The sequence below is a fragment of the Patagioenas fasciata genome, chromosome 3 (genome assembly GCF_037038585.1).
Source record: "Patagioenas fasciata isolate bPatFas1 chromosome 3, bPatFas1.hap1, whole genome shotgun sequence".
In the NCBI taxonomy this organism is placed as follows: Eukaryota; Metazoa; Chordata; class Aves; order Columbiformes; family Columbidae; genus Patagioenas; species Patagioenas fasciata.
This window is the reverse complement of record NC_092522.1, coordinates 16,988,448-17,008,195: the sequence shown is the minus strand read 5'-3', so window position 1 is coordinate 17,008,195 and position 19,748 is coordinate 16,988,448. Positions and strand designations below refer to the sequence as shown.

Genomic DNA, 19,748 nt, shown 5'->3' with positions numbered 1-19,748 from the left:
AGAAAGGATTCCTTAATATTAATAAAAATGATCTAGAATGTCAAGGTTCAGTTATTACAGAATATCATTTTAAGGTAACACCACTCAAGACATCTACCGTTAAGGAATAAGATAGTAATAATAAGTAATAAGGAAGTCACACACACAGGATAACATTAAGAAAAACACAAGGATCAGCCAGCAGCAAATAAAACAATCCTATATAACAAAAAAATCAGTAGACCATTTTTAATTCTACTTTCTTAAAACTTTTCCTAAGCAAGAAGATTTACAGCTCCAGAACACACATAACCCTTTAAATAGTATCCCACCTATCACCAGCTACGCAGTCTCTCCAGCGAGTTCGATATGAAGACGAATGAAACACTACAGGTTTGTAATTACGGTCTTTGCATCACATGAACCTTCTAGGTGTGGAAACACTGAATCAGCCAAGACACCAATGAACCTGGAAGGTTGCTTCTAATTTAACTAGTTAGCAAATATGACCATTCAGATTGGCTTTCTGATTTATACCAAGAGTAAGCACATCCTGACAAATGCTTAACAGAACTGTATTATTCGTCCTCTGTAACACAGATGTAATAGCTTCTAATGACCAGTTTCTTATCATAAAAATATATTTCTGTGATATCAGTGAATAAGCATACTCATAGCAAAACCCAGTGTTTATTAATACAGGAAAAGTCTTGACCGTACTGCACGTTTCCTCCAGGAGAAAGAAAGTAAACAGGGCTGGTATTCTTCACATAAAGAAATGAAAAAGAGTAAAACACTCTGAAATAAGCCTCACACTTTTATTTGGTGCTCACTGTTCCTCATTCCTTTGTCCAATTCTTGTCTCAGATATAGTCAAGGAAAATCTCAGGGCAAATGTGATCAGCTGATAGCAGAGACTTGCTGCAGTCAGTGCTATTCAGATTTAAAACTTACATTAAGTTGTGGACTGGCCCTGGACACATTATCTCCAGAGAGTCTCTGTTGAACAACATCGTGCTTTTTTTCTGTGCCTGGTGGTTTGGGCTACAATTCTTTGAGAACAGAAAAACGCATACCTCAAAACGCGGCTGTTATTTCATCCTGAATGCTTTCTATAACTGTAGCCTCCTTTATCACTGCCAGAACTTTACATCTCTCACAAAACCAGGAGACAAACCTTAAAAAAGATCAGCCTGTTCTGTAGGATAATTCTCCTTACCTTGATATCCATGAAATATTTACTTTAAAAAGATACCTACCTCATGTTATTGGTGCAAAAAGATTTACATTTATTTGCATTACTTATACATACATTAAAGTATACTGATGGCATTAAAAAAATAAAGAAAATCATGTAATACCTTTACTTTTACCTATGGATTTGGTGAAATGGTTCCATGAAGAAAGCATTTCCAGACAAAAAGAGAATAAAGAAGAGGAGAGAAACAACAGTAAGAGTCATGAGAATATGTAAATGCAATAGTATCTGAACATGAAGAGACAAAGTATAAGGTGTCTGGAGACAAATGGAGATGCAATCAGTGTTATATTAGGGATTCAGTTTATTTTTTTCCAATCATGTACATGCAGAGAAACACAGAAATAACCCATGCTTAGATAAGAAAGAGTGACACAAAAGTAACATGGACAATGGGTTAGAAGGAAAAAAAATCACTGATTTTGTTAGGTTGCAAAGTTGTACTCTCAGCATTCCAGAAGCCAGGAGCAGGTGCTTTCTGCACATTTCCAATCAGCCATGCATTAATGTAAATGGACTCCTCTTTGTGTATAATGTGACCAGTTGAGTATCTTCTTTCAGGAACTATCTGAAGAGTGTTCTTGTGCTTGATTTATTGTTTATAGATTACTCATAATTGCATTTTCTGATAAACACATTAAATTTTCTTAATCACCTTATTTCTCTCACTTCTTTTCAGTTATTGTATTTTGAGAGGGGGAGTTAAGGAGGCAGGAAGGACAAAAGCTTACGAAGCAAACAAAAAAATAAAAAAATGAAATAAGAAAAGATGTGACTCAAACCATGTGTTTATTTGCAGCCAAAGACAGCTTTCAAGCATTTGCCCATCATTTGCAGTGATGGATTCAAAGCAGCTACAGAACAAGAAGAAACAATGAAAGCAGAGTGGAAAAGGAACAGAGCCCATACCTTGGTCGCCCATCATCAGGTGCGCCAGACCTTGAAGGGAAACAAGAGCACAGTCAGCAATGAACACGGGAGCACGGGAAGGTGGTGTTGTCACAGTGACAAAAATGTGTTGTGACAGGCATCTGTTTCCTATGAGATGTCTGTACCACAGAGGGAAATCAAAGAGCATTTTTCAACCACTGGTTGGAATGCTTTGGGCTACGAGTAACAAAACTGCAATTCAAACACTGGGTGCTATTTTACTGTGTATTTCTGCTGTGCAGTAGTTGGGATGACAGAAAATAATAAAATTATTTCAAATCCAACCAATTCCTTTAATATTCCATCTGTCTTTATCATATTTTGATTATACTGCTTTGAACACTTTGCTGGGAGGACTTCCTGTCCTCTACTTGTGAAATGATGTTAAAAACCTGCAGAAGTGTAAACCTGAAAAATGGGCTGGGTCTGATCTTTTTCCCCTCATAAAAATGAGCATTTCAGGTAAAGAAAATTTCTTCATCACATTGAAATGATAATGCAAGGGATGTCTCCTTATCTGTGTGAAATGTGAGAGTAGGATGAATTTGTTCCAGAGAAGGCAAATTATTAACATATGCAATGTAAACTACATAGCAATAAAGAAAATGTAAGTGACATGTTCTGAAGCTACTTCATAAATCTGTGAGAAATAGATTTTGCTTTACATTTGTATTGTGAGATGAAATCAAATCATACCAGTATAGGTCTAGTGACATTTCAAAACAGATGTCCATAATGATAATCACTCAACCAGAGCCAAATTTCATTACTCTTTGAACAAAAATATTCAGCTTTTTAGTTAATGATAATAACATAATACTTATATTCTCACTGAGAATCATGTGATGAAAGGAGAACATTTCTCTAGAAATATGAAGGTTTTTTACTTTTTATGTTTGGTTTAAAAAATTAGGCTTATTCTTGTTGAACTTAGCTGTTTTAGGATCCATTTTAGAAGTTATTAATTGGTCGTGCATTAAATGTGCTCCTCTTCTCCAACAACTTTATGAAGTGAATACATTATTTTCTTATTTGCCATTAATTAATTCACACAAAGAAGGTGTGCAAGAAAATATCCTGCTCTTTGTTGGAAAGTGGACTTCCTAGAGAGTTCCTCTGATTTCTAATTCACAAAGAAAATTAGGTGCACAAATGACTCATGTACTCCAGGGGAGGGGAGAGGGGGCAGTTCAAAGAAGATACTCTCGACTGCAATCAGTGTTAAAGTATTCATATCTTATCAGCTCCCAATAGACTAACAACGGTTTTGCTGAATTAGTGCTTTTTAATGTCATCCTTTTCAGATGTGCAGTTAGACTGAAGGGCCTGATGTGCCCCATGTCTTGTGCACTAGATTCTACTTCCAACTACAGCACCCTGCAGCTGGTAGGATTACCTGGGGCTTCCAGTAACGTAAACGGAAGCTGAGTGTGATCCTGAAGGGGTGACTACATAAGCATGACTTGGGAAACATCACACAGCTGTGCTGCAGTTAGGAACCTGTGAAAGAGCGTGGAAACATTCTCACGTGTGTTCTTTCCCTGTAAGTGCTGCTGCAACTGAGAGGCATGGTGAAAACGGTCAAGCTTCATTCTTTTCATGCTGAACATCCTTGCTTGGATTCCTTGCTGCTGGGCCTTGTGGAAGTATTAGTTTCTTCATGTGATTATTTAACTTGTCTTTTGGCTTTTAATATTTTGTGTTGGCAACTATAGTAAGAAGTCTCAGACTGTTGGCTTAGCCTTCACTGTATTCGATAGAGGGAAGGTGAAACTAGTTGAACGTTACATCTTTTTCTTAATAAAACATTACTTTTCGGCAGCTACTTTATGTGAGTTCTTTCAGCTCTTAGAAGGCATGAAGTAAATTGCTGTCATGTCTCCTAGGGGAACGAGAAGAAAGTAATCTCTTACTAACCTGCATTTAAATGTGATCTTTGGAGCTAAAAGGACCTAAACAAAAGGCCTAGTTTCAAGAGATTACCACTGCTTGATAGCTACTATTTTTGCTGAAATGATATGTGAGATTGGTCAGCTGTAAATACATGATTCTTATACAATTTGAAAAAAATGTAAATGGCAGAAGGGCCTCTTGAAAACACCATAGAAACCTCTTGAATTTTAAGAGTCATTTACAGTGCTGTTCAACTAAAAAGGAAGTCAAGTGAATGTAAAAAATAAAAACAAAACCAACCCACTGCTCAAACCAAACATCTGTCAATTGAAAAATTTAGTACTAGTCCTCAAGACACTGTATTTTGTTTGGCTATGTTACTTTATTTGTAAAGAAGTAAGGTTACTTGTACTTACTTGCTAAAACAATGATACTTGCCTAATTTTATATTTTTGCCATCTATGGATGAAGGCTATGGAAGAGTGAAGAATTGCTATTACTCTACCTGTGCAATCCACTGAGTGGTTTACAATGATACAAATAAATCTACCATGACAGCAATCACTGCTAGATTTTCAAAATGACAGTTGGCTTACAATAGAGAATACCACAATGGATAGTCACAGAAAGTTCCAGCCTTAACTAGCCATATATAAGCATACTATACATTGAAAATATTCATTTGTGCACCATTACTTCATAATCAAAATGATAAAATCCTTTCTTTGTGAATTAGGAATTCAAGATTTAGCAGGAATGCCTCACGTGTGATCCACTCCATCTTTATACTGAACTTGGCTCTGAGAGGAGAGACTTCAGGGGCACAGGATGGGATAGAGGAAGTAGATACGAAGATAGGGTATATTTCCATAATTTAGTGTGAGTTCCATGCAGAGTACAGGCCAAAACAAGATTTAAACATGGTCACCCTGCAGTGAACATGTTCAACCCTAGCATAATTTTAGCAAAATGAATAAATGTAATCTTTTCATACAGATTTAACACTGTGAATACTAAATTGTTTAGTTTTCTTATGTAGTCTAACTTACAGAGATGCTCAGATATCAGGGAAATCAAGGATGAAAAACATATCTCGGTTTCCAAATTGTGCTTTGGATACACATTTTGTGCTTCCATTCTTTACATACACATACTTTGTAACGTTAATGTATGCATAAGTACCCAGACCTGTGTTGGAATATAGTTAGGGTTGCAGTTGTAAGTATTAGATTCAGGTAAAGTCTGGATTAACTGTTATCCAGGCTTTATCTTGTACTGCTGTGCATAAATTAACATGTGAAATGAATTTGAACCTCCTTATCTATTTATACTGATCCTAATCCACATTTGAGACTCATGTTGACACCAGTAAGAGCTTTATGCACACACCAAATCTAAGATTAGGTACTTATTTCTAGACTTTTATATTTTTCAGTTAGAATTCCTGTCCCAGTGTTGCTGAATAAATTTTTACTTCATAATGAAAAGGAAATTGTATGGATATGTATGTGCATGACTGTGTACACAATTAAAGCGTTGAAATTGTTTAAATTTCCTTTCTCCTACTGGTAAAATATATTTTAATAAAATTGCACAGCATCATGTATGTGCTAAATCTGAGCATCTCTCTTTGCCCTTGAATACAGCAGCACAGAGAAATGCAGTACTGATACTCCCAGGCTTTTTTTTGGAAAAATGCCACTGAACAGGCAGGCAGTGGTCCTCGGTGACTTGAATCCTGAATGAATTCAGGCCCCACAGTGGCTCACTGCAGGACCCTGGGTCAGAGCTGTGCCAGGGCTGTCACTTTGCATATGATTTAGCTTACAAAGTCCTTGATTTAAAAACAGTTCTAAAAGTATTGGAAAAAAATAAAGTACCAGTTATTGCTCAGTTTAGATAGATAAGCTCATCTTTCACATAGATAATCACTTGTCCAGCAAAGATTCAGCCCAGAGAGACTTCTAAAAGCACTCGTACATAAAAAAGCACCTGCACCTTTTGGCTTATAAGCAAAAAGACAGCACTGACTCCCAACAATATCTGATCTGTGAAGCACATTCTGCACCTTTAAAACTATGATATATATACCACGCAACATGTTTTACCAGCTAACAGACATACTTACCACTATTCGGGCTAGATGGCATTGTGCTTTAGATTCCAGTGCCCTTTGCCATACTTTCTTTAAAGGAATTTAATTACATACCAACATTATTATTAAAATCAGATGCTGCTTCTTTCACAACATCCAAAAGGCAGAGTGCATTATGTTGAAAAGATAAACAGAAAAACTTTTTTCCTAACACTTTGTGCTGCAAAGAATAATACAGTAAGCAAGATTTGTAGTCCTAAAGAGAAAAGTGCTTTTCATTTTCCTAAGCAATTAATATACAGGTATTTAACATGCATTACATTCTTACGAGGAGCATTTATGCTCCACACTAATGACAAAAATAGTTTCTTGAAGTGCTTTTCATACAGAACATAAGAGAAATCAGTCCTTCTGCTAACCTTCTGAATTGTTTTGAAGGATGATATCAGTCATATCAGTATAAATCCTACTGTTGCACTGGGGATATTCTGGAATTACACCAGTAAGGCCAAAATTAAAATGGAGTTTTGCTTTTGTTCTGTATGGAAAAGAAATCACATTTATTTAATAAACTTGCACACCTTTACAGGTAAAAAAATGCAACTTACCGTACTGAATGTTATGCGCACTTATATAACATAAAGCAGAAGGTAAAAAAACACTAAACAGAAGGGAAAAACAAGATCTTAGGAAAATAAGGTAGAAAGCACCCACCTTCCACATAGTTGTCTTCTGTAAGCACATAACAGGGAAGGAGAGAAAAGGAAAACATTCATTAAGCAGCATGCAGACTGGAACTTGCCATTGCATGTCTTCATCATGCAAGGCATCAAACACAACATGCAAGTGCTCCACTGCTACAATCCAGAGGGAAAAATAAAAGCATCAGGGAAGCAGTGTTTCCTCTATTTAACAAAATTTACGTGATATGAAATAAAACAATGATGTTTCCAAAGTGCAAAAATTGTACAGGATTTACTGCATTTCTTTGTAAGTTAAATTATTTTTAGTCATTAATCAGAGGATCTTCTTGTAAGACTTTTATAACTACATATTTTAAAGCCATCAGTCATTTGTGATAGAGATTCTAAGTTCATCTGCTTCTACTCTCCCATTCTGAATTTTCCTTAACGACCTGTATGACGTAAACTTTATGCAGATCAAACAAGTTAGCTGAAGTTTAAGAACAGGCTGTGAAGGTGTTTCCAGAGGCAGCGTGGCTGACCCTGCACTGACTGAGGCACTCACTCTGGCCATATTCCAGTGTGGAAAAACTGTCACTTCAACTAGGTGGAGTAAATTAGAATTGTAGGATCATATCTCACAGCATTTTTCAGCATCACAAACTAGCACATTTTAAAAAAATTTAACAAATTATCTGCCTTGTTCAAATAGCAAAGGCCACAGCAATCTCAGGTATGGGTTCTGCCCCTCGATTAGATCAGAGGACGTTTTGCCTAAGTTAACAGCTGCATCAACAAGAAATAATTTGACTTTTATCTGCAGCCCAACATCAATATGGGGCACAGGAAAGGTTCTCCCAAAGCCTACACAGTGACAGGGGACTAGGAATTGAGCCTCAGCCAATGAAGTGGACAGAATTTAAAGTTTAGAAAGAGGCTCCATGTCCTAGTACTCATGACAGTCTCTCTTTCCCTCAGCTCCTCCACTAGGTAGGTGATTTTGAGGGAGTTATGTCTCTGTTGCCCATAATGATTTTGACTAAGGAGAGAAGAGAGTACAAAAGTATCTCAGCGGCGAGAGAAAATGGGAGAGGTAAAATAACGAAGGAAAACCAACACAGAAGTCAAGGAGATGGACTGTGCAAAACCAACAAAGAAAGGGGGAAGGGTGACAACACAGCAGTGTGACTGCTGGAGAGTGCTGGCACTTGCTGGGGAGCAAGCACTCAGAAGCAGTTTCACATTAAAGCCCACTTCTGTGACTACAGCTCGTTTTCCTATTGGAAAATACCTTTTCATGTGACTACTAATAAATGTGATCTAAACTAATTTGGATATATGGTAAACCGGAAGTCAATAAAATGAGTTACAGAGAACTGGACTCAATGATAAGCATAGCAATTTCCTGCCAGAATGTGTCACTGTCCATAATGAAAACCTTTATAAGTTAATACTACAAAACACTGAAAAACCTCAGTATAACTAGACAGTATTATAATGAACAATTTTAGAAGTTTCCACTTTAAAAAGAATAACTAGGGTAAACAATGAATCCTAAGGGGTTAAGTCTCTTTAGTTTTCAGTTGTATTAATCATAGGTCAGACCAGATAAAGTTACTTGGCTTAAGATATAAATCACCTTTTTCATGCACACAGTCTAAATTTAGACTTCTAAAATCTCACTGCCTGAAATTTTAGTTTGTTATGAAAGTGCAAAGGGTACATACTGTTTCATGCATTTAGGAAAGTAAGAGGCTGAAAAGAAAAAAAATAAATAAATAAAAGCAGTATGCTTGCTGTGAGTAAATACCTGAAGATCAATACATTGAATAAAGTTCACTGAGGAAACGAAAAACACCCAATTCCACAAGATATAGATACTATGTCTATACACGGTGTAAATTATAGTGATATTTGGGCTATTGGAAATAGCCATTTAGAGCTGAACTTTTCTGGAAGAGCCTTCTACCTTGAACTGCATATAGTCATCTCCTTTCCTAAAGTATAAAAACACTCAACTTAATGAAAAATACATTAATTATTTTAATTGTAGTATAACTTCAGGCTCCTTCATCTTGTTCTGGTTACAATTGTGTTGGTGTATCGCAATACCAATACAATGATATCCTTTTTGGTGGTCATATTTAGCTTAATGTGCTTACTTAAAACCAACATACGAACTTGATAAAGGCCATTTCTGTTGCTCATGATATAAGAATCAAAGGGAAACTTCTGAAAATGACATCACAGGCAGAATCAGATTGCTGAATTTGTCTGGTTACAGGGTTGAGCATATTTTGTTTTATATCATGGGCTCTATTCTTAGCAGTGATTGTTACATGATTTTTGATAACTGTCACCAGAAAAATTTACACTAGCTGAGCAACTTCCCCTAAATGGTTGATTGATTAAACTTTTAAGTAAATTTACTTAAGTAAAAAGTAAACTTTTAAGTAAATTAAACTATCAAAACATTTTGAATTAAATAAAAATGAAAGTGTTGAATTCCTACTTTATGAATAAAACAGTGTATATAGCCATCCCCTATACACTAGGAAACAACAACGAAAATATATTCCTCCACGTGTTTTTGCCATGGTAATTTAAACAGTTTTACAATTTAAGAAAAAATTAGTTCAAATTAGTTCAGCTTCTTTATGGTACTTTACAAGGTTTTTACATTAGATTAGCGTTGAGCACTATAATTTATTTAAGGTCCTTTTATTGTGATGACTGATATATTTCAATATCACTAACACTTTGCTTGACTTTCCTGATTCCCATTTTCTTGGCATGACCTATTCTTCTAAGCAGAGACTAAAAAGCCAGAAGACCAAAATTTTAACTTTGCTTTTTATTCACTTTGCTTACTCCAGTCACTTAAAAAAAAAAACCCACCCAACCAAAACACTCTTTGAAAGCTATGTCTAGTATCAACATCTTCATTTTGCAGTTCGGAGGGAACAAAATTTTCCTCAATTAAATAACGAGTAACTGTATTTCTGTGGATTACAGTTGGACTGGTGTAAACTTTATGTAACTGGTGGAGAGTAGATCCACATTACACATTTCTGTTATTGCTGATGATTTAGCCAACCGTAGTCTGAATTTTCCCACACGTATATCCATCCACCCTGGAGGACCTCACTGTCTACTGAGTAACTCTCTTAGCATCTGTGGAACCAGGGGCTTTGAAGACCCGAAGTGCCATCTCCCAGCTGCTGTGTCTCTCAGCCTTTTCTGCACCAGCTGATGGTACCAATAATTTTCACCAAAGCACAGCCCAGGTACGAGCTCAGGGGCTAAAAGTGACTTTCAATACAACAGCAGAGGAGTAGAACGGCTGTACAGGCTCCATCAGCAGCCAGACAACTGGCCAGGGAGGTAACTCTCTTTTCAGCATTGTGAATTCTAGTAGATGTAAAAAGTCCTCTATTTGCACATTGCACCAGTCTAGTCAACTGAAGAACCAGACAGGTCTTCAGCCACTGCAAATGGTTATTTCCTAGGCCCTCCCACACCACCACCAGCACTAAATTGCACTGCTAATTTCTGTGTTTACAACCTTATTTCTTTGGCCAAATTCTGCACTCAGCTACTACTGGTGTAACCTGTTGACTGCGCATATTGAGCCAAATATTCACTTGATTTAAATCTGGCATGACACAGCTGAAATCAGTAGAACTACGCAACGTACACAGGCTGTGAATCTGGCTTATTATCTCCAGATGAATTGTCTCAGGCTGTCCCTACTGAGCTGACAGCAGAATCTGCTCCATATTTTTTTCAGCAAAAGCCCAACCAATTCTACTTATTATCGTCTGTTACTATGATTCAGTGACATAAAAATGGGAATCATATTTTTAAAGGATATTTTTATTAATTCAAGAATCATTTTAATGTTTGGTGATGCTTCATGGAAACCTTGCTTTAAAAAAGTAAGTGATTGTTTATATGATTTGTGGTTATTTCTGCTATTGCATTTTTTCTTCTGCTAGAATATTTACACCTTACTCACATACAGAGCACAATATTTGTCCTGCCAATTATATAAGAACAGTATTTTCATGATAAACATATGAAATAGTACATTTCAGACATAGCATTCTAGAAATAATGTAGTAAGAAATAGCATATTGTAAATGGCATTTTTATAGTTTTTTTTCTTCATCAAAATTATAGTCCAAAATCACATTTGGCAACAATGAAGGGTATAATATACCACAAACATAGCTTATGAAATTTCATAAGATATTCATCAGTATAAGTAGTGGGGAAGTAGCCTTAAATACAGCTTATTTTTATGTAGGTGTCTTGTAATAAAAATGTAGAAGTGTAGAAATTTAAAATACAATATTTTAAGCTTGGTTTTAAATAATAATGCATAGGTATATTTCTCTATAGATGTACCTACTTAGAAATATTCTACTGGAAAATGTCATTTCAATAGGCAGCATTTTCTATGGGACTGCACCGGCATCTCTTGGATAGTGTAACTTAGCCTGTCCTATCAGTTTCTCAAATGGTTAGAGAAATGTTTTATTTAACACATGGTTCAAAAGAAAATACTCAGAAAGGATATGAAAACATAAAGTATGTTACAAAGTATGTTATAAAATATGAACAGTCATAGTTTCAATAATGATGAACTAAAGCAATATATTGAAAATCTGTGGCTATTAGCATTGGTCTTCTCAAGTGCTGTGTATCTGAAAAATTCCATAAGGATTATTTGCTTTTTTTTGAAATGCACTTTTGAAAACCACTGTAAATGTTGATTGCAATTACTGACTGCAATTATAAATAATTAGAAATGTATTATAAATATACTTAGTGCAGATCTCCGACTCTGTTGCAGCCTTCTGCTTGAATATTGAGTAAATAGGGAAGCAGCATTTCCTACAGCTGCACCTTGTAGAATGAAATCTGGGATTCACCTGCAAAATATGCAAATTCACCAGAATCTAAGGAAGAGGGCCTAGGAGTTCCTACTTTTCCACACTGCCCCATTAGGTCTGAAGTCAACTTACATCTTCTTCCAGACTCCACACAGCTCTGAGTGGACCCATTCAGAGGACTTTCCAGTGCAGTGGGTAGAAATAATAATATAACATGGACTCTATTGATTTTTGTCGTTGTTGGGAGAAATTTCAGAGTAACAGAGGAGTTTGGTTCTGTTCTAGCTCCATTTTCCACCTACATCTCTGTGAAGATCCCTTCTTTTCTTGAATGTCTTGTACGAGACTCAGGAGAAAGGCGTAACACTGCCAGGAGCACAGGTGACCTGTCTCAATCAGAAAGGAGGATGAGCCTTTCTGCCAACTGAGGATCATTAGGGCACAATTAGTTGTTTCTGCCAGTTTTGTACAAGACAAATCCATTGGCCCAAATTCAGGACACCTCTGTAAATTCTGCAAACATCCATAAATTTTCTTTATGTGAGGCCACATTTTCTGGAGAGTGCTACATATCCCAAGTGCATTGAGAATGAAATAATGACAAGATCATTTTAGTCAAGCTCCTGTAGATGAAGCAGCAGTGTGAAGCAGCAACTAAAGGGGGTAGTGAAAGTCTTGAATGCACAGGCAAAGAAATAATGAACAGAAATAGAAAATGGCATTACTTTTTTTTTTGGTGTAACTGAAACCATTATTGTGTTTAGTTCCAGTGCTCATATATTTAAAAAGAAGTGAAAAATGAAAAGAGTTTTCAGAAAAAAAACTTTTCCCACAGTGTTCATGGCATTAAAAATCTAAGAAAACTCAGAAAACATGTCTTACAATGAAATCCCTTAGATGCTCAATTTATTGAATATATCATAGATGAGATTAAGAGGGTGTCTTGAACCCAGCCTGTGACTATCAATGTCGGGAGAAAAATTCTTGATACCTTGAAGTCCTTTCAACCAGACAAATGCTAGGACTGAGTGTCAGAAAAGTGCACACTGAAAATAAGATGAAATTTTTCAATAAAGACAAAATAAGCATTTGGAATACTGGGAAATCCTTCCCTGAAGTCTTAACACCAAGCCTTTGTCTAACAGAGACTGTATAACAAACATTGCTTTTGGGCTGTATTGTGGGAATCACTGGAAGAAATTCTGCCTTTTGCCATTTAGGAGGTCAGGTTAGTATTTTCACAGCAGTACATCCCGGCGATAACTTGTATGACTATACAAATTTTCTCCAGTCAAATAAGAACAGAAACCAAGTATAAACAGCGGCAAATACTTTGACACTCTGGTAAACACAAAAATGTTCAACGTTGTTTTCTCAGAACCAATCTTGGCATTATTTGCACAAAGAACTCACTGAGAAACATTTCCCATGAAGAATTCAAATATAATGGGTGAAAAAAAGTCATTCAGGCAAATCATTACTATTGCTCCCAACGGGAAAATATCCCCACCCCCAATTTACTTCTATGCCTTGTAATACATTCTAATACCACCTCCAGTTGTCTGAAGATGACAAGCCAAATAAAAATCAAGACATAATTATATCACTAGTCTTTCTGAGGCAACAGTTTTTGTGCTGTTTGATTCCTACGCAGCTTTATCACTTGTCTATTGTTTAACATCACAAGTGTATCAAACATTAAATTACTCAATGCTGCTTTAGTTTAATGCTATTTATCTATGATTATTTTATTGTTATACATTTTTAGATATTGCACATCTGAATCGATTTGTGCTGGTTTGGAGCCATGATACTTATATCTCCTTTTTCTCAACTGCTTCCCAGAGCTGACATTTTTGGAAAGTTACTTGTCCTCGTCTTTTAGTAATTTTTACCATACTTCTAAATAAACTTGGACTGACTCAGGGGAGAGATCATGATGTAGATATAAGAATGACTGCTTTTTAATTATACTACAATCCCAAGAAATTTGACTTTGTCCTTATTTTGCCATCTCATTAAGTTTAATTATTTTTCTCCAAAATGGGTCCAGCTAGTCTCAGATGTATTCTACTGAACTCCAGACCTGCTTGCAGTATGTCAATGCTTTAACGAAATTTACATCAGTCACTGGGATATGTGTTCTTGCATTTGTGCCATGGCTGCAGTAACCACAACCAGGAATCAAAGGTGGATTCAAAGGGTTTTCAATAATTGAATTCAGTAATATTAATAATAGAGATAATGAAAGGAGAAATAAGTCATTTGCATAAGTGAAGGCAAGTCAAAGAAACACACTCCCTCCTCAGTGTTTTAATTTCCATGTATAAGCAGAAAATGAAACACAATGTAAATCTGAATATTTCACTCACTAACCAGATATTCTTTAAGAACTGAGGCTCTTTTTCCACTTAGCCACTGGGACTATTTCTATGGATTAGAAACATTCCATTTCCATTGAAAATCTCTGTGATTTGCACACTTTACTTTGATTTGTGTTTTTTGACATCTTCCGTGTAATGACTAGAGGTGGCTAACTAGACTTAAGGACTGACTACATATGATCCACTTTACACGGCCTGCACATCTTACCATAACTCTTCTTCCTAGCGCTATTGTTATTCCTTTGGATTTTCTCCAATTTAGCCCTCTTGGGTACATGGCATGAAAATATATTTTCCAGATATCCCTATCAAAACCTTTCATACAGAATTGACTATTCTCATTGGCAGAGAGTAATGACAAGAACAGACTACATTCTGTACAAGTGATGCAGGGCGACACAGGTTTTTCTATTTTAAGAATATTTGGGTTTAAATTAATTTTATAAATTCATAAAATAACAATTCAACAACTTCTTTAAGAAACAGTTGTGAAATGAGGAATAAAGATTTTTGAGACTTATTCTTGTTTGTTTTGGAGTACATGAGAGTAGAAATTAGCACAGTAAGTCTGATTCCTTGTTGCTCTGTGCTTTGTGTGGTCAACTACGTCTATACAAGAGGCTGCACAATCAAGCCCCAGTTACTATCAGAAGAAATCAAATCCCTGTCCAATCATTCTTTCAGCAAAACTGGTCTGTTAGACAGATTAATACAATAGGATTAGCTGAGCTGACAGTGAGTAAAAATGCTGTGCAGTGGGTGAGCGGCAGAAGTAATTTTCCACCTGGATGGCAGCTTTACAGAGGTGATGATCCCATGGATAACATGAGTAGGAGACTCAAAGGAGGCGAGGTCATGTCTTCTGTCCATGAGAAGGATGTTATTTTTAGACAGTGCTTCCTACAACTCTTCTTCTGGTACGGTGAACTGGCAGCTATCTACAGTTTCACAGTCTCTACTGTGTAAATAAAATATTTCTCCTTTATAATACTTACTAAAGGGATATGACATACGGCTGCACATTCTGCCCATCTGAGGAATTCACCCAGGCACTGACACTGTAGCTGGACATTTGTGCCTTCCCAGACTAGTAAAACACCAAAATTAATAGGACTGCATGCAAAGGTAGCCATACTCTCATATTCACATGCTGTCTTTATATAAAAGTGAGGAATATTTGTGCACTATCAGTGATGCTATGACTTTAACACAGGTGGCTGAAGACAATTTGGTGTGAAGAGTTAACAGCTAAAAATGTAGAAGATGTACTGTACACAATTAGAGTAAAACTATTCTAAACCACTTTGTTGTTTAGTTCTTTAGCTGATCACCACAAAATTTTCTTGGCTGCTACCGAGATTAATTTTGTGAATGTAAACTGACCTGAACCTGCCTTTGGAACCCTTTAAATGGCAAAGAACAAACTTTCTGCTCCTTTAAATGGGAAATTCCTCTGAAGTGAGCAGAACTGTAGCCTGCAAGTCAGCACACTCTAACCAAGTGCTTAACTTGACATCAAATTACAATTTAATTGCAGCTATCTGTGACTGCGAGTGAACAAAATAGATATTTTCATATTTTTTTTAGATAAATTAACTTAATTTTCTCCTTTACTAGTCTACAATCATTTCAATGTTAATGTTGAATGTTATTCTGATTAATTAGTAGTTATAGATAATAACAATGAAACTAATTACAAGAAATTTTACAATTAAAAAAATCAACATTTCTTCACTTAAAATCTGGTCATCCTTAGCTAAAATAACAATTGACATATTTTTTATTTTTTTCCATAGATTTTACAGGAACTGAGCAACAACTTTTTTTGTTGTTGTTGTTGTTTTCTCTTTTTTTTTTTTTTTTTTTTTTTTTTTTTTGTAGCTAGTGAATGCCTGGATTGAACTCCCATGTGTACAAAGTACCTGCACACAGTGCAATCAGGAAACCGATTATTTAGAACAATTCTTGATTTTCATTATTCACTTTGATATGAATTGGTTAAATACTTATTTTCTTGGTATAAGAATACAGGATGTAACTTTTATAAGGCTGCTAAGGCATGTATAAAACTTGCAGGCATTAGTTTAGAATAGGTGAAAAAGGTGGCTCCTAAGGAGGAGATATTGTACCTGACATACTTTTGCAAAACCCTGATTATATGTAGTTTATGGCTAGCTACAGTAATATTTCATCTATGACTGTTCCTATCTCAGAATTGCACAATTGAAAATTCTAGTAATAGCTGATGTTTCAAGACAGTAACATTCTAGGGACATCTATAAAATGAACCCAAATTAAGTTAGAGCTAGTTCTTCTCTTCCTAACCGTTCAATCGATACCACAGAATCACAGAACCACAGAAAGATTGTGGTAGAAAAGACCTCTGGAGGTCATCTGGTCAAATCTCCCTGCTTAAGCAGGGCCACCTAGAGTTAACTGCCCAGGACCATGTAAAGACAGCTTTTGAAGATTTCCAACACTGGAGACTCCACAACCTGCCTGGGAAACCTGTGCAGGGGCTCAGTCATCCTTACAGTAAAAAAACATTTCATGATGTTCAGACAGCACCTCCTGCCTTTGTTTGTGCCCAATGACTCTGGTCCTGTCACTGGGCACCCCTGAGAAGAGCCTGACTCCATCCTGTACGCCCCCTTCCTTCAGGTATTCATAGACATTAACATGACCCACACTGAGCCTTCTCTTTTCCAGGCTAAACAGTTTCAGTTCTCAGTTGGGACTCTCATAGAAGAGTCCCTTCATCATCTTCATGCTCCTTGGTTGGAGTGTCTTCAGTATGTCCATGTTTCTTTTGAACTGAGGATCCCAGAAATGGACACAGTACTCCACATGCAACCTCACCACTGCTGAGCAGAGGGGAAGGATCACCTCCCTCGACTAGTTGGCAGTGCTTTGCCTAGTGCAGCCCAGGATACCATTAGACTCCTTTGCCCCAAGGTGGGCATATTGTTGGCTCATGGTCAAGCTGCTGGGCTTATTGTTGACTCATGGTCAGCTTGCAGTCCTGCAGGACTCTTAGATTATTTTCTGCAAAGCTGCTTTCCATCTGGGTGTCCTCCACCATATATGTGTGCATGGGGTTTTTACTGCCCATGTGCAGGACTTTGCACTTCTCCTTCTTCATAACTTCATAAGGTTCCTGTCGAGCCATTTCTCCAGCCTGCCAATGTCCCTCTGGATGGCAGCATGACCTTCTGGTGCATCAGCCACTCCTTCTAGTTTGAGGGTTCTCCTCCTTATTGAGGGTACACTCTGCCCCACCATGCAGATCATTAACGAAGATGTCACACAGGTTTACACCCAGTTTTGATCCCCAGGGTACACAGCCAATCATTGGCCTCCAAGTAGACTTTATGCAACTGATCATCACCCTCTGGGCCTGGTCATTCAGGCAGTTTTCAAGCCACCTCACTGTCTGCTCATACAGCCTATACAAGAGCATCTGCTCTATGAGGATCTTATGGGAGACAGCATCAAAGACCTTACTGAAGTCCAGGCAGATAATGTTCAGTGCTCTGCTCTCATCTACCATATCAATCAGCTCATCATAGAAGTTTATGAAGTTGGTCAAGCATGACTTACTCTTGGTGAAGTCATGCTGATCCCTGATGATTTACTCAGCCTTAATGTGCCTGGAAATGGTTTCCAGGATTAGCTGCTCTATTCTGTTCCCAAGGTTTGCAGTGAGTCTGGTCAGTCTGTAGTTCCCTTGTCATCCTTCTTGCCCTTCTTGAAGATAGGGAGTGATATCTGCATTCTTCTAGTCTCTGGATACCTCTCCCAGTTGTCACGATTGATTGAAGATTATCGAGAGTGGACTCGCAATGACATCTGACAGCTCCCGCAGTATTTGTGGGTACATCCTATCAGACACCATGGCCTTATGTATGCCCAGTTCACTTTAGTATTCCCTGACCTCACCATCTTCCAGTAATAGTACATCTTCCCTTCTCCAGCTTTTCCCCTTTGTTTCTGGGATTCCTGAAGGTTGCTCTTGCTAGTAAAGGCTGAGGCAAAGAAGGCATTCAGTACTCCTCCTTTTCTATATCCTGTGCCACCAGATCGCCCATCTTGTTGACAATGGGTCTACATTTTCAGTGGTCTTTCTTTCATCAGTAATGTACTTAATAGTAGCCCTTCTCGCTGTCTTTGGCATCCCTGGAGTGATTAAATTCAATTTGGGCTTTCGCTTTCCTAACTTCATTCCTGGATGCTCAGACAATGTTTCTGTATTCCTCTCAGGCTATCTGTCCTTGGTTCCACACTTTGTTTGCTGCCTTTTTGTGTTTGGGTTTGAGTAGCAGCTCTTTGTTCATCCACACAGGCCTCCTGGAATTGGAAGGCATATGAAGATGGAGGTGGTCCATAAATATTGACTGGCTCTCTTGGACCCTCTTCTTTCCAGGTCCTTATGCCATGGGACTCTTCTGAATAGATCCTTGAAGAGGCCAGAGTCAGCTCTCCTGAAGGCAAGTGTTGTAAGCTTGCTTCCCACCCTCTTCCATGAGCTCAGCATCCTGAAATCCACCATGGTTACTGCAGCCATGGCTGCCTTGATCTTCACATCCCAAATGAGCCCCTCCTTGTTGGGGTATGACGTCCAGTAGAGCACATTTCCTCATTGGTTCTGCTGTCATTTAGAGGAGGAAGGTATCTTCAATGCACTCCAGAAGCCTCCTGGGTTGCTTATATCCTGCTATGTTGCCCCTTCAGCAGACATCAGGGTGGCTGAAGGATCAGGGCCTGTAATGTAAAGCTCCTCCTATCTGTCCATAGAAGGCCTCATCCGCTTGTTCTTTTTGGTCAGGCAGACTATAGCAGGCACCCACTATAATATGAACTTTGACAGTTCATGGAGTCTTTTTATTACCTTAGTTCCTTTCTGGAATAAATTACTTGGATATATATTCTGATGGTAACCTTTACTCATTCTATGTTTTTTTTTTTCTAAACCTATATTACATTCAGAATAGGCCATGTGGAGATTATTTTTTTATAGTTATGCTGTGATGTAATTCATTATCATAATACATCAGCACAGTAGCATGTTGCCAGTGAAAATGTGGTAAAGCATGTTTTATATTGTCAGCTCTTCTACAGCTGGCAAATTGATTAGAATGACAAAGACGCTGACATCAAGATAAATCAACATGGGATTATTTAATGAAAAAGTCTTTCTGAGCTAAAACTTTATCAGAATCAATTAGAGTAATTCCTCAAAAGAAGTTGTGTCTGTTGTGTACTACCCTGTTGTACATATTAAGGGAACAGTAGGGACTCAGTCAAACAGAAGTTTTGAAGGAAATAAATGAGAACATCTAAGCGTAGAGCTATAGAAGAAAATATCTGAAGAGACATAAATACTATTGGTTGAGTAATATGAAAATATATATCCATTAAAATGTGTTCTGAACGTACTTCTTAGCATTCTTTTGAGGTTACATCTTAAGCATGATATAAATTGGTTTTCTTACATTATTAAAACAAAATGTTAATAATAAGTGGACTAAGCAAACTGTCCTACAGGGGAAATTCTTCTCTGCAAGGTAAATCCCAGTGAATAACAGAAATCTTGTTTGATTGTTGGCGCATTATTAAGAAGAGCATACA

At 37.2% G+C, this 19,748-nt stretch overlaps 1 protein-coding gene across 32 annotated transcripts in view; it reads right to left on the bottom strand.

Annotated features, from left to right (window-relative positions):
* NRXN1 (neurexin 1) overlaps positions 1 to 19,748 on the bottom strand; it is a 731,497-nt gene that overhangs the window by 646,343 nt on the left and 65,406 nt on the right. For 18 of the 32 annotated variants that reach the window (XM_071805868.1, XM_071805870.1, XM_071805881.1 and 15 more), the window contains exons 3-5: positions 6,870 to 6,887; positions 2,147 to 2,176; positions 1,341 to 1,352 (exon numbers count right to left, since the gene is read on the bottom strand). The exons of 6 other annotated variants lie outside the window; for them this stretch is intronic. In XM_071805868.1, coding sequence (XP_071661969.1) covers positions 1,341 to 1,352; positions 2,147 to 2,176; positions 6,870 to 6,887 — 60 coding nt within the window. The remainder of the gene's footprint in view (positions 1 to 1,340; positions 1,353 to 2,146; positions 2,177 to 6,869; positions 6,888 to 19,748) is intronic. 8 more of the 32 variants (XM_065835454.2, XM_065835462.2, XM_065835464.2 and 5 more) reach the window with 2 other exon arrangements.